The sequence below is a fragment of the Podarcis pityusensis genome (genome assembly GCF_964106645.2).
Source record: "Podarcis pityusensis genome assembly, chromosome: 2".
NCBI classification, from domain to species: Eukaryota; Metazoa; Chordata; class Lepidosauria; order Squamata; family Lacertidae; genus Podarcis; species Podarcis pityusensis.
The window spans coordinates 23,301,571-23,316,030 of record NC_138029.1 but is presented as its reverse complement, the minus strand read 5'-3'; the positions used below and the strand labels follow the sequence as shown (position 1 = coordinate 23,316,030).

At 41.7% G+C, this 14,460-nt stretch overlaps 1 protein-coding gene across 2 annotated transcripts in view; it reads left to right on the top strand.

Moving 5' to 3' along the window:
- The window catches only part of PITPNC1 (phosphatidylinositol transfer protein cytoplasmic 1), a 141,543-nt gene that overhangs the window by 86,772 nt on the left and 40,311 nt on the right, over positions 1 to 14,460 (top strand). For both annotated transcript variants that reach the window (XM_080994989.1, XM_080994990.1), the window contains one exon: positions 6,046 to 6,117. In XM_080994989.1, the coding sequence (XP_080851115.1) occupies positions 6,046 to 6,117 (72 nt within the window). The remainder of the gene's footprint in view (positions 1 to 6,045; positions 6,118 to 14,460) is intronic.

Genomic DNA, 14,460 nt, shown 5'->3' with positions numbered 1-14,460 from the left:
ACCAAGTTGTCCAAAGAACCATTTCCTCTCTCATGAACCTGTTTGTTCACCTCTTTCAACACCTGGCCTCTACTTTACATCCTGCCACCTTTGGAGGTGTGTGTGCAGTAGCTGCACTTCCAAGGAGAAGCTCTCTCCTGAGATAACCTTAGTCAGCCCTTCTTCTCATTAAGGAAGGCAGTAAAGATTTCTTCTTTTCTCCTGCGCCTTTAGCCTCCTTCAATGGTGATGTATTTTTAAACTGACCCACTTGCTTTATGTGCTTTTCGTGCTGCTGTTTTACCAGTTTAATGGATACATTTGCTTCCCACGCACCCAGACGTATTTCATTATTTCTGTGTTTAGTCCGGAGACCGCTTTGGGTGCCATTTTGGAGGCCAAAATATGTGGGTATAAATTTTCTAAATCCATAAATATGAGGCCCTGACAGCATGCTTGCAGGCAGTCGCGGCAAACAATGCAGGAATGGCAGCAGCAGCAACCGGCACCAGCTGCAGCCTCCTTCTCCTGTCAGTGGTTTCAAGGACTCAGCTCTGTCTTACATTGAGCTAAAGGTGTTTTGGTGCCATTGTCAACGAAAGTACTTGAAGTGCATTCCAGAAGTGTGTGAGTTGGCAGAACGCTAGACAGATTTTAAAATTTTATTTAACTTAATTAAAATGCATATCATGTTGGACAGTTATTTGGGATGACACAACTCATAAGGTCAGCCATAAATCCATGAATATTTTACCATATTTAAGATCAAATCACTGCTGGCAAGATTAGGTTCTAATGACTATTATTATTATGTATTCCAAACAGCCCTTCATTCGAGGATCACAGAGCAGTCTACAATAGAAAAGCACAAAAATACATAGCATAGTAACAAACAAAAACAAAAGGCCATATAGATTTTAAAATTAGCCATAAGCCCGGGAGAAGAGGAACATTTTTGCCTGGTGCCTAAAAATAAGTAACAAAGGCACCAGGCGAGCCATCCTAGGGAGAGCATTCCACAAGTGGGGAGTCACCGCACAAAAGGCTCATTCTCAAGTTGCCGCCCTCTGGACCTCTCATGGAGGAGACACACAACGAAGGGCCTCAGATTATGATCGCAGGGTCTGGGTCAGTTCATGTGGGGAGAGGCAGTCCTTGAGGGATATAGGGACTACAAACTGATATGAGCAAAATACTTGGGCCAGGATGAAATTTGGGTAGCTCAGGCAGCTCACCAAAGCCGACACCACCAAATCCTATAGCTGAAGAGCACAATAGGGTAAGATAGCCCAGGGAGCCAACAAGAAGACAGATATGAGAAACACAAGACAGCAGGGAAGCAATTGGGGAGGTTGGGAGGAGGAACAACCTGGAACAGACACAGGCAGCCTAATGATTTCCTTCTCTAAAGAGTCACCAGACTGAGAGAGTTTACCAGTGACCAGGAATGGCTCATCTAGATCACATCATCATCATCATAGTTTGCCATGTGGTGCTTGTAATCTAGCTTGAAATTCCTGCCATGCCTCCTCCTCCTAGTAGACATAGACATGGTAGTTCATGGATTAAAGGATTGGTGCCACACAAGTGAACAAGAAGCGACTAATTGCAGGGCCAGAAGCCCCTTTTAAAAACCCAGAAAGCTACTAATTAAAGGGACATAGTGTGTTCTCAACTAAATTGTGTGTGCGAGATTCGCTCACCAATGTGACTTTCCTCTGGTCTCTTCCCCCTTTCTCGCCCTAGGTTGGAGGGAAATCCAGAAAAGGTTTAGAGGAAACATGGGGAGGGGAGGGAGGGAAAATTCCGTTGTGTGAGGAGACCTTTTTCCATGCACACATACACGACTTTTCGGCATGTTGAATTCCACCCAGTGTTCCTGAAAAACTTCAGTACTACTCTGTCAGTCCAAGCTGGACAAGTTATTTGCTGCCACAGATTTTAAAGACCAAAATCCCTGCCACAAATCAGCTGAGAAAAAGCACACAACTACATAGGAAACCCTGGAATGCAACTCAATCTAGGTTTTCCATTAAAAAAGGAGTCAATTAATTATGTCAATTATGGAGAAAACAGCTAGTACGAAATCAATCTTGACCACTCTATTTTTATACGAATGTTCCTTTCCTGCCCTGGAAAAGAACTGGATTCAGTTTTGAACAGGCCTGAAATAGTTTCCAGTGATTCAGAATTAATGTTTCTAATGACAAAGCAATGAGAATTTTTTATTTGAAGTTTCTGCAAAAGGTTCCCATTGGAAGATTGTTTTCTTTGGTTGTGAACCACAGGTTCTGGTTATATGAAAAAAGGAGAGAAGCGTCATTATCTTGTTTAATCTCCAATATTTTTACTTCAGGACATTGTAATCCCTTCATCCACTTCACATGCAATTTCAGTGGAAAGATTGCTATTATAGCAGCAACCCATAGGCTGGCTGAAAAATGCCATGTGTTTTGTATTCTGTTCCCTTAATTCTTTGGCACTTGTCTTGGCTTACTTATATTATACTGTGTTCTTGCAGTTGCTTCTCATTGCTATGACAACACTAATCAATCATCACACTAAAAATAGACTCTATTCTTTATTTTATTTTTTAAAGAAGGTGCCTGTGGTGAATTGAAAAATACAACTGTGGCTCTGCCTTTTCAATATTCTGTTTTCTCCTCTCCTTCCACTCAGGGAATACTGCTATGTTTTGGCAATTAAACCAGTTCTCTTCTGCAGTAATACCCTCGTTTGTTGCACAGATGAAAATATGGACACTTGTCTTCTTGTGACACCTCTGTCCTCATGTCAGAGATTGCTGCCTAAATGCCTGTTCTCTCTTATGCATTGCTGAAAGGTCTTCTCTACTAGCTTTGTGTGGATAGGCAACTATGGGATGGGCAGGGTGGGAATGTCAGAATGCTGCTACTGGCTATTTCTGTGCTGGTCCCGGGGCGAAGGTTACCGTTGGCGTGGTCAAAGTCCAGTCCTGGGTCACGAGTCTGGAAACAGTTCACAAAGAGCGAGGCGGGGTCTGAAGCAGGAACCCGGGCGGGGACGGGAACTCTGGAAGGACAGGTCTGGGTCCGGGCAGAAGCAGGTATTCAACGACGTTGCTCCCACAACCTGGGACCGGGCTGACTGGCCTTTATCTTCTCTGAGGCCAGGGGTGGTCCCGACCCCCAGGAGACCCGCCTCTCCTGGCCTTGAGGCAAGCACTCCTCCTGGGAGAAACCAGTTCCCTCCGCCTCTCTGCCCTGAGCCTCTGCAGCTCAGGAGAAGCTGGAGGGTTACTGGACCCAGGAGGAGACTCACCTTCCCCTGACAGGGCTGGGAGAGGCGCACCTGTAGGCACTGTGTCCTCAATCACCTCCTGAGCCAGAGTGGAATCACCTGGTGCCTGCTCCTGAGGATCCGGCACAGGTGCAGGCGCTTCAGATCCAAGGCCCTGCCCCAGCTCAGCCGGCCCTGGAGGCGGGGACTCCTGTGCAGGCTGGGGTTCCTCCAGTTCAGCCTCTGAATCGGATTCCCAGGCCATCACAATTTCCCAGGAAAGTATAAAAACAAGAGAAGATTTCTTACCAGCCTTTTTTTTATTCAGTATTTACAGAGGGAGGCTATAAAACTCAACCTCTTGGATAATGGTGTTGTCCCAAGTGAATCTCCACCCCCCTTCTATCCCACTTCCTCATTCGTCACTTCTATGGGTACTGCTACGTGCCCTCTGTCTTTGAGCTCTTTGCTCTCCTACTTTCAAGACTTGCCGGGTTCTGGGAGATGGAGGGTCTAGAATGCTTTCTAATGACAACGTGTCAGCTGGGTGTTGCTCTGGCTCTCCCATGATTTCCCAACTTTCCCCCTCATCTGCCTCTGAGCTGCGACCTCCCTCAAACCCCTGTTGTAAATCTATACTGTCTTCCTTTTCCTGCTCCATAGGCGGGTCAGGCTGGGGAGGCGGTCTCCACCTTTCCTCCTCTGCCCAGTCCCTGATAGGGAGGGAAGCAGGGCACTGACATTTGCTGTCCATGTGTAGTATACCTTTGCATTCATGTGCCACTAGAGTTGAAGTATATTTGCTCTCATGGCACTTGGAGATTTAACATGAGACCTGTAACTTTAGGGAACATGTATACACTGCCATATATTTTTTTAAACTCAAGAAGCAAATTTTAAAAAGGACAAAAATCAAGTGGCTTGAATCCTAACTAGCCTTCCATGAACAAAAGGGCTATTTCCATTTTCAGAGAATGCTAGGGATTCATCCAAACTGTTGTCTATTGTGGGCAGTAAGCTTCCTGTACCTCCATTAATTCTCTGTTATTCATATTGCTTTCTCCAAATCACAGATCCACACGTGCAAAAGCCAGATACTGCGCACAACTGTGCACAAGAATCTCTACACACCCACATATGAAACATTGTTGATTCTGAGTTACAAGAGGCTCAAATTATAGTAAGCTCAGAAGCAGGAGCAAGTTCAAAACAAAAATTTCCTTAAAGGAATTGAGTGTTCAGTTGCTTTTGCATCTAGTTTTCTCAATGATTTAGTAGACTGGAGCCTTATGACCAATTGAAAAGCTAGTTGTTGCCTACATAATATTGTAAGCCTTTACAATCCATTAAGATTTTATGGTTTCAGATTATTTTCTTCCTTTTAAAGAAACACCTGGCAACCCCTAGAAATGCTGAAATGGGAAATTAGAAAATTCACCCTGTGTATTCCTGTTTGTGCCATGTGTAAACATAAATTACCAGATTTCTGCTGGAAGGAATATATGCTTGAGTGGGGTGGGAAGAGAGAAAGAATGATATCTTAAAATGCAATACATTTGCAAACATAATTTCCTGTGGCCTATGTGGCCTAGGACCCGCATACCTACAGGACCGCCTCTCCTGGTATGCCCTGCGGAGGACCTTATGGTCCACAAATGACAACACTTTGGAGGTCCCAATTCGCAAGGTGGTTAGATTGGTCTCAACTAGGGCCAGGGCCTTTTCAGTACTGGCCCGGACTTGGTGGAACAATCTGTCACAAGAGACGAGGGCCCTGCGGGACTTGACATCTTTCTGCAGGGCCTGCAAGACAGAGCTGTTCCGCCTGGTCTTTGGTTTGGACTCAGTCTGACCCTTATGTTTCCCTCCCCTTATGGTTTTGATCTATGGGCTACTTTTAAAATGAGGCTGCATTTTAAATTGTATTTTAACCTGTATTTTAAATTGGTCCCCCCCCCCATTATGTTTTTTTTGTAATTTTACTGATGTTAGCTGCCCTGAGCCCAGCTCTGGCCAGGGAGGGTGAGATATAAATAAAATTTATTATTCTTATTATTCTTCTTCTTATCATCATCATCATCATCATCATCTCGCATCTAATTTTAATTCTCTCATAAGTGAATATGCTTTCACTTAAAAGGAAAAAAATGTACTTTGTCTGTAATGAATGGACCTCTCTGCATGATGCGTAAACAGTTCCCTGGCTCTGCTGAAGCACAATGTCAATTATTGAGGGCATGCGATGAATCTCAAAACATATTCTGTGACTTGTAGTGCAATCTAGATTCAGACCAGTGCTGTTGAAAGCTGATGAGGCTCAGTCAGTAAAGATTGTGGAGAAAGGAGGGTGACCATTGGTGATTAAAAAGGGAAAATGTGAGGTGTTAGAAAGGCTTTTCAGAGTGTGACATTCTGAATAGATGTTCCCTGAGACCTTCTGATCTTAAATAAGCTGAGATGAGAAGCTTAAGTATTTTCAGACTGATTCATGATCCTAAAATGTGGCTTAATCTGACAAGAGTTCCAATTTTTTCCATTGCTAGTTATTGTTTTTAGCAAGAATTGCTAGCTTTATTTTTCAAAATGGACTGTTTCAAATTTTCTCATTCTTCCTGCCATTTTTTTTTTTAAAGCATCTTTTTCAAAGGATTCTGAACAGGTTGGTCCAAAAGCTCTTGATGCACAAGATGGAAACTAGTGAATTCATTTCTGGCATTCGCAAAATAAAACTGCTAGGTTGTAATGTACATATGAACTAGAGAGTTATAAATGGCTACAGTTCTGATTCTGATTTTCTTTTCTCTGCAGTGTTCATTTTTACCTAAATTCTCCATTCACATAGAGACAAAATATGAGGACAACAAAGGAAGCAATGATAACGTAAGTGATACCTCTTCTTAAAGATCCAACATGCACTATCTGTAAAGGCTTTCATTAGCACGCTCAGCAAGGTTCTCCCTTACTATCTTCAGAGCTTTTCTGTATCTAACTTGACTCCAAAAAAAGCAGACTTTCTGTTTTGTATGTAGAGATTCTTAGCTCCTTTCCTTCTACTCCCTACTTCTTTTTAGTTTGGTGGAAGGTAATGTGAACAGAGAGCATTCATTGTTCACGGCGCACAGTGCCATTGTTGGGCTATTGATGTGCATTTTCTAAGGAAACTCGTACCTGTTACTGAGATGTATGCTAGCCTTCGGACTTGTGGAACCCTTGAGTGTCCAGGGAAGTGACAGGATCTTAAAAGGGAAGGGATCCTCTTAAGGAAAAACAGCAAGGAGAGTTAATCAAATAGAATGCAACCAGCAGCCACTGTTGATGAATTGGCCTATCGTAGTTAAACAAGATGATAAATGCTTTTCTACGGCACTCAACTGAAATATCGTGTAGATAAATGGATTGTATTGAATTTTATATACAGTATAAAGAATCCAACATAAAGGAACACTGCTCTGCCTTGAGTCTTCAGGGTTTGGCACTGTTGAATAGTCTCAAAGTGTGCCTTTTTGCTGAGTACCCTGCAGAGGACTAGCTATAGATGGTGTGGGTCCCCTCTCAACCCTCAGAGGCATGACCTTCAGAGTCTGGTGGTTATTTGTGCTCTTCAGACAAGTTATTTGTCAAATTCTACTTCAGACTCTTAAGTCTGGTGGGTTTGGGGACTGTGAAGCCGAAGGTTTTATATGTAGCTCCAAATGGATCAACTGAGCTAAATGGACCAGTACAAAGCAGCTTGGGGGGCTGTATTGCTTGTGTTGGTGTATTGTGACAAAAACAAGTCTAATGGCATCTTGAAGACTAACATGTTTATTGTGGCATTGGCTTTTGTGGACATCCGATGAAGTGCGCTCTCTCTCTCTGAAATATTTTTTATTGATTTTTACAGATCCATTCACACAAATAGTATTTTCACAAATATTAAACTTTACCCAAGATTCTTCCAAATCTGGAGACTTCCCTCCTCCCCTCCGTGGATTCTTCAACTAATTTTTTTTAACTGCATATTATAAATCTGTCTAGTTTATCATCCAAAGTATCCAAAGTCTATGTGTCATTGCAAGAGTTATTTAAAGCCTGCCAAAGAATTCAAGTGTTTACAGTGGTCTTTCAAGTGTGTTATTTATTTATCCCATTCCTTGTTGAAGTTTTGATCCTCCTGGTTTCCGATTTCCCCGGTTAATCTTGCCATCTCTGCATAGTCCAATAATTTCATCTGCCAGTCCAACCTAGTAGGTACCATATTTTTCCGTGTATAAAACTAGGGTTTTCCCCCTAAAAAATAATGTCAAAAATCAGGGGGTGTCTTATATACGGATACATCTCCCCCCCATTTTCTTAAATATGAATTCCCCAAAATAGGGGACATCTTATACATGGGGGCGTCTTATAGACAGAAAAATACGGTGTCTTGTTGTCTATCAATCTTTGGGAAAGGAGCATCCTTGCAGCAGAGTCCACGCCACAATAGCCAATAAAGTACGGCAATACTCTTCGCTGCTTCTATGAATATCAGATAATTGGTGAACTAGATTACTACATGAGTAGGTGCTGCCATGAAAACCATCTTGTTAAGAGAGATTTAGCTTTGTCATCAGTAAAGCTAAACAATATTCTTAAAAGCCATTCTTTTTAGAAGCAATTAGTGAAAGCCGTTTCCATCTTTAAAATGGCAGATTATTTTCTTCTACACACAGAATTTAGATACATAACTCAGAATGCGGATCCATTAGGAGCTACGTATAAAACCTCTACGGATAATGAAAATAAAATATGTTAATGTACTCTTTGGCCTCATCATAGGAGAGATTTTTAAAATGAGTGTTTCAGAACTGACCATTAATCAAATGGAAACCGAGAGGCAATTTTCTAGTGTACATATTCTTGGTACAGATGAATAACGACAATGGCATTTGACAAATTAACAGCCGGAGCATACTAAAGCCAGCTGTATTATAGCAGATGGATTTTGTCTTTGCATATTAAGCTGCACTAAATTGGGGAATTCACCTAAAATAAAGAAATCCTTTTTCACTTATGAACTTGTATTGTCTAAATATGATATTACTGTATAAGCATACCCTTTGTCAGGAATGGGTTAGCTGTGGTTACTCCAGATGTTGCCAGACTCCAGCTCCCATCAGCCCTAGGCAGCATAATTTATGGGAACTTTGGTCCAACATCTGGAGGGCCAAAGGCTACCCATCCTGGCCGTTGTTCAAAACTTCAAAACTTTTATTGATACCACAGCAAACAGAAATGGAAAAATCCTTCTAATTTCAGATTATACTCACAGTTTCTGAGTATAAATGCAGCCAAATTAGGGAAGCATTTGTCAAGCATAACAGCAGAGAAGTGTCTAATCCTTTGCAATGAGGAGAAAGGGTTTAGTACAGTTCCAAGGAAAACATACCAGAGTCACCCCACGGTTTCTTTCCAAAGAACTGATTATTGCTAATAAGATAAAATTATTATTAACAAAGGAAATACACTATAACTAATTTTCCTTTTAAAACCTCTTTAACGAGTCTTTTAGCCAGCTTTGCTGCATGAACTCAGCCAGCGCTGTTTGGAACACTATAATACTAGTCATTTACAGTACATTTTAAAGCTGTTTTCCAGTGAGGCATCAGTGGCAACAACTCACATTGTCTCTGACCACTGGCCATGCTGGTTAGTGCTGATGAGAAAAGTCCATTGACATCTGGAAGTCATTATGTTGGGTACCCTAAGATACAGTATCTTCTCCCCATCAGACAGAGCTAACTTGGGGTCTGGGCTTCCCTTCATAATTGCTGACCATAATTAATAGCCATCTTACATAGGGAACCCTTCCCACAATTCCACCTAATTTAGTACTATGATGAAAGGTGGATTTGCTAACACCTCAGGGAAAGCCTTCTTAAACAAAACTGTATTCCATAGCCACCTGAAGTGTGAAAATAAAAGACATACTGCTTTTGCTCTTTGTCTTATCAGGTATTTAGTTAATGTTTTTTTCCGCTGCAAATGTACCTTCTGATCATACATGTGCCCTATTTCAGAGAAAATTTTCTTTTTTACTGCCTGTCCTGAACTGCAGCTCCCCTGTGCTATGTTGTGAGTTGTTTCCATTAATGTATATGTATGAAATGGGACTCAGTTGCTGTATATCAGGGGTTTCCAAACGGTGGTCTGAGGACCACTTCATACAGGTGGTCTACAGCACATCTGTGAAGATCCTTTACAATCCGACTTCAGTGACTTTCAAGTTGTAGTACAATAAAATAAAATATAAGAAATCAAAGAAACAATAGAAATACATTTAAAAGTCATACAGCGTCTAGCCCCAGCACATTACAATTGCTACAACAGGCAGAAAAATGGTTGATCCACCAAAGTCCTCAGCAATGTCAATAATAATAATAATAATTTATTTATACTCCGCCCATCTGGCTGGGTTTCCCCATGTTCATGTAGTTCATGTGGGGGAAATTTGGGAACTGCTGAAGAATATTATAAGATGGTACTGTGCAAACTAAATTGAGCATCTTTATTATTGGAAAAGTAAGTGAACAAAAATGTAGAAGACATCTCTAGTTATGTCTGCCCATGTTGAAAGTATGTTTATATTGATACATACAGTATTAGAGACTAGAGTCTGTTTTGTTACGGGACAGATTGCAGAATGATAGTTCCCCACTTACTTGCTTTTGCCAAAAATTCAGCAAGGCATGCAGGGAATTTAGGCTGTTGTCAGTTTAGGAAATTCAGATATTGTATCATTTTAAGCAGCACTGTCTGAAGCATGTGCCAGTCTTTATGATAGACAAGTTTGGGCTCACTGTAAAAACAGCCATTAAGCAGATAGAATAACTGAGATTCCACTTTAAATGAAGCCCCATGGCATCATAACAGAACACTATTTCCAGTGGAGCTTCATATAATATAAGACAATTCAATGAATAGACCATGTTGTAATTAGACGGAAGCAAAATGTATATTTGATTTTGAGGGTAATGATATGCAATGAGGTGTATTCATAAGCAAGCTAAGTAAATTCATTGCTGCAGAAAACAGGTGCAGTGGGGTTCTAAATCCATAAAGTATTAATGGCTAATTTAGTGTGATTACACAAATTATAACGGTTGGTTAGACTCCTATCAGAAGGCATTGCTTTCTCGCATATGAAATAACTTGTTCCCACAAAATAACCCAAATTCCTAAACCTGCTATATTTGCATAAATCAGCATGTTTTTCAGGCATTTTCCCAGGGATGGGATAACTGCTTTTAAGCTGATTTATCCCTGTTGTTTTGTCTGCCAGGGTGAGATAGTTATGACATTAAGTTGTTGTTTTATATTGTTTCGTTTTCACTTTTTGTACGCCTTGAATCTTTTCTAGAAACAGGCATTTAAGAAATTAGGTGGTGGTGTTTTTTAAAAAGCAAAATTTGCATTTAGTTGGCCAAGTTAGAAACATCAGAAAGCTGAAGCTTCGCAGTGGAAATGCTGACACAAGGGATTGTCAGCTGCTTCTATATTGCTGAATGCAAGCCAACAATAGTTCAGGGTTAATGCCAGTTCGCAAAGATTGGAATCACAAGTTGGAGCTTACTGGCCTCTTGCCATAATATTTCTCTAGTTCTTGTTTCTTGCAAAGCAGAGGGGAAAGCATTAGCACCGCATGCATTGCTCTTATTAAAATGCACACAGTATACAAATGCACAGAGGATACAGTAACCTGCCTCAAAAAAGACTAAACTAACCTCTGGGAACCTTAGGTTTTAGTTTTAAAGCTTATGTAAACATTACAGCCTTCCTGATGTTCTCCTACTAAGCATGGTTGGTTGCCCAGTAGCAAGGCCCTTGTGAATTTCCATGGCTGCATTCTGCATTTCAGAGAAGATCACAGCCAGTTAACCAGCAACTGCGAAGAGACCAGTGCTTAGACTTGCAACCTCTCCTGTATACATTTGCTTGGAAATGAGTTCTGCTGGGTTCAGTTAGACTAGCTCCTAAATAAGTGTGCTTAGGGTCGCCTTAGAAGCTAAAATAATATTTCTTTGGAAAATATAGAATTTTAAACAATATTTTTACTTCTAAAGACTCTAGTTCGATGCACAGTTTATAGTTGCCTTTAGTGTTGATCTTTAAGCATTGTATTAGTAGTGATATGCCTGGGTTAGCTAGCGAAAAGGTTACTTTGTAGTTTAGTACATACTTTTTTTAAAAAAATTGTTATGTAAATTATTTATTTGTTATGTAAATTATTCATGCTTATGCCTGAATCACTTGTAAATCCCACTTTGTCAAAGGCAAAAAGTTTTTCACATTGCTATTACCGTATTTTTTGCACCATAACACTCACTTTTTTCCTCCTAGAAAGTAAGGGGAAATGTCTGTGCGTGTTATGGAGGGTATGCCTATGGGTGGCATGCCTACGGATTTTCCTCCTCTAAAAACTGCGTGCGTGTTATGGTCGGGTGTGTGTTATAGAGCGAAAAATACGGTAATTGCTGGGTTTTTGGTCCCCCCCCCCCACTTCTTCCCACTGCTTGGTATGTTGTTGCACTACGGTGATAATTCAGTGCTGAACAACAAGGATTGTGACAAAGTCTGTGGTTAAGATGCATTGTTATGAGCTTTGCTATTTTATCATGTTTCCAATTGCCTACTTTTGAGTGCAACAATCCTGGATTGTGATCCCCACAGATGTAAGTGAAAAAGCATGGATAAATATCAGTATACGTCAAGGCGGGATTTGGGAGGACAGGAATAACACAAGGTATCAGCGAAGTTAACTCTTTACTCAAAGAAACAAAACAGCCCAGGCCTAGTGAGCACAGCAACTCTTCCCAGCAGGTCTTGCCCCAAGGAGGACTGGAGTTCCCTGCCTTCCCACAGCTCCCTAAGTCTCCTCCTCCCTGGGTTCTTCCCAAGCAACCTGAGATTTCTTTACCTCATCTGTCTTTGCTCCGCCTTCTTCTCACCTCTGCAGGTTCTGGGAGACCAGAGGGGAGAGGAGCTGGTCACAGCAGGAAGGAGAGACTCCATAGCTTCTTCAGCAGCCTGCCTCATCTCTGTCCCTTGATCCCCCCCCTCCTCTCCAACCTCCGCTGCTGCCTCTGGTTCTGGACTGCTCTCTGTCACAATTTCTTCCTGCTCACTAAACCCTGTTTCCTCTTCCGACACCTCCTTCTCCCAGTCTGCTCCCTCTTCTCCTTCTGACCACTCATCATCATCCCCTGGCTCTGAGCCTTCTTCCCCAGCTGGTGCCTCCCAACACTCCTTTACATCCAGCATGATAGTATAGCTACTAATAGTGTTTAAAATTCATGTAATCGATGTAATGCTAAGCTATAATTTGGCATTACTAGAACGAGCCACTGTGATCCTCCCTCTTCCTTCTTTCTCTTCCAGTGTAGCATGAGAAGGGGCTTGGAAGCTTTTGCTTCTGTTCTGCAGCCTAGCATGTTGTCCAAGTTCAGACAAACTGTGTACAGTGGTACCTCGGGTTACGTACTTAATTCGTTCCGGAGGTCCATTCTTAATCTGAAACCATTCTTAACCAGACTGGTGACTGGGAGTGGCTGCCGAGACCATATAACACCAGTCCTGAAAGATCTTCATTGGCTCCCAGTACGTTTCTGAGCACAATTCAAAGTTGGTGCTGACCGTTAAAGCCCTAAACGGCCTCGGTCCTATATACCTGAAGGAGCGTCTCCACCCCCATCGTCCAGCCCGGACACTGAGGTCCAGCGCCAAGGGCCTTCTGGCCTTCTGACGGTTCCCTCGCTGCAAGAAGTGAGGTTACAGGGAACCAGGCAGAGGGCCTTCTCGGTAGTGGTGCCTGCCCTGTGGAACGCCCTCCCAGCAGATGTCAAGGCAATAAGCAACTATTTTACTTTTAAAAGACAACTGAAGGCAGCCCTGTTTAAGGAAGTTTTTAATGTTTGATGCTGTATTGTTTTTAATATTCAGTTGGAAGCCGCCCAGAGTGGCTGGGGAAACTCAGCCAGATGGGCGGGGTACAAATAATAAATTTTATTATATTATATCATATCATATCATATCATATCATATCATATCATATCATATCATATTATATTATATTATATTATATTATATTATATTATATTATTATATTACCTGACGCATACTATCGCTAATGGGGCCTTGCTGCTGTGCTGCTGGCACGCAATTTCCATTCTCATCCTTGGGCAAAGTTCTCAACCAGAGGTACTACTTCCGGGTTAGCAGAGTTTGTAACCTGAAGCGTTTGTAACCTGGGGTACCACTGTATAGTGTAATCCGGTTCGCACATAACACTATGTAAACCCTTTGCACAAATGAGTAAACATGCAGATTCCTAGAGCAAAAGTCACGGCAGCGCTGCCCATGATTTGGCTTAGCATTACATGCAAACTGGGCCACCGTTAGTTTGGATGAAATTTTTAATTCAACACAGATTTTGCATCGCTGGTGTGGTGTGGCATGTGAAAGAAGCCATTGAAAAGATGTTTCCCAGTTCCCATTGACAAATATAGAGTACTTTTAAAGTATTCCATTTGAAGCAGCAGCATAGCAGCCTTCACAGGATTCTGCCTCTGAGGGAGAGTTCTTCCATTATAGCCTTCAAAATACGTTTGCTTTTAGTACTGTGCCTATCGATCAGTAAAGTACTTTGAATCCATCTGTCAAGCTAATATGGCACAAAGTGTAAAAGAGCACTCATCTTGCATTATGTTATCAGAGCTGTTCAACAAAAAAAATTACCTTCTTTTAGAAGCACTACTGTCCTGTTTACTGAATTTTGCTAGAGGTACAGTGGTATCTCGGGTTACATATGCTGCAGGTTACAGACTCTGCTAACCTAGAAATGATACCTTGGGTTAAGAACTTTGCTTCAGGGTGAGAACAGAAATCGTGCTCCGGTGGCGCGGCAGCAGCAGGAGGCCCCATTAGCTAAAGTGGTGCTTCAGGTTAAGAACAGTTTCAGGTTAAGAACGGACCTCCGGAACGAATTAAGTACTTAACCTGAGGTACCACTGTATTTGCAATTGGCTGGGTGTTTAGAACTGGTGCTAGTTCTCCTTGTCAGCAGTGACCTATGGAAGCAAAATTCAGGCACCCTATCATCTTAAATAGCACTGTCTGAAGCAGGCACTAGTGTTTATGATAGACAAGTTTGGGCTCATTGTAGAATTAAGCCATTAAGCAGATAAAATGATTAAGATTCCACTTTTA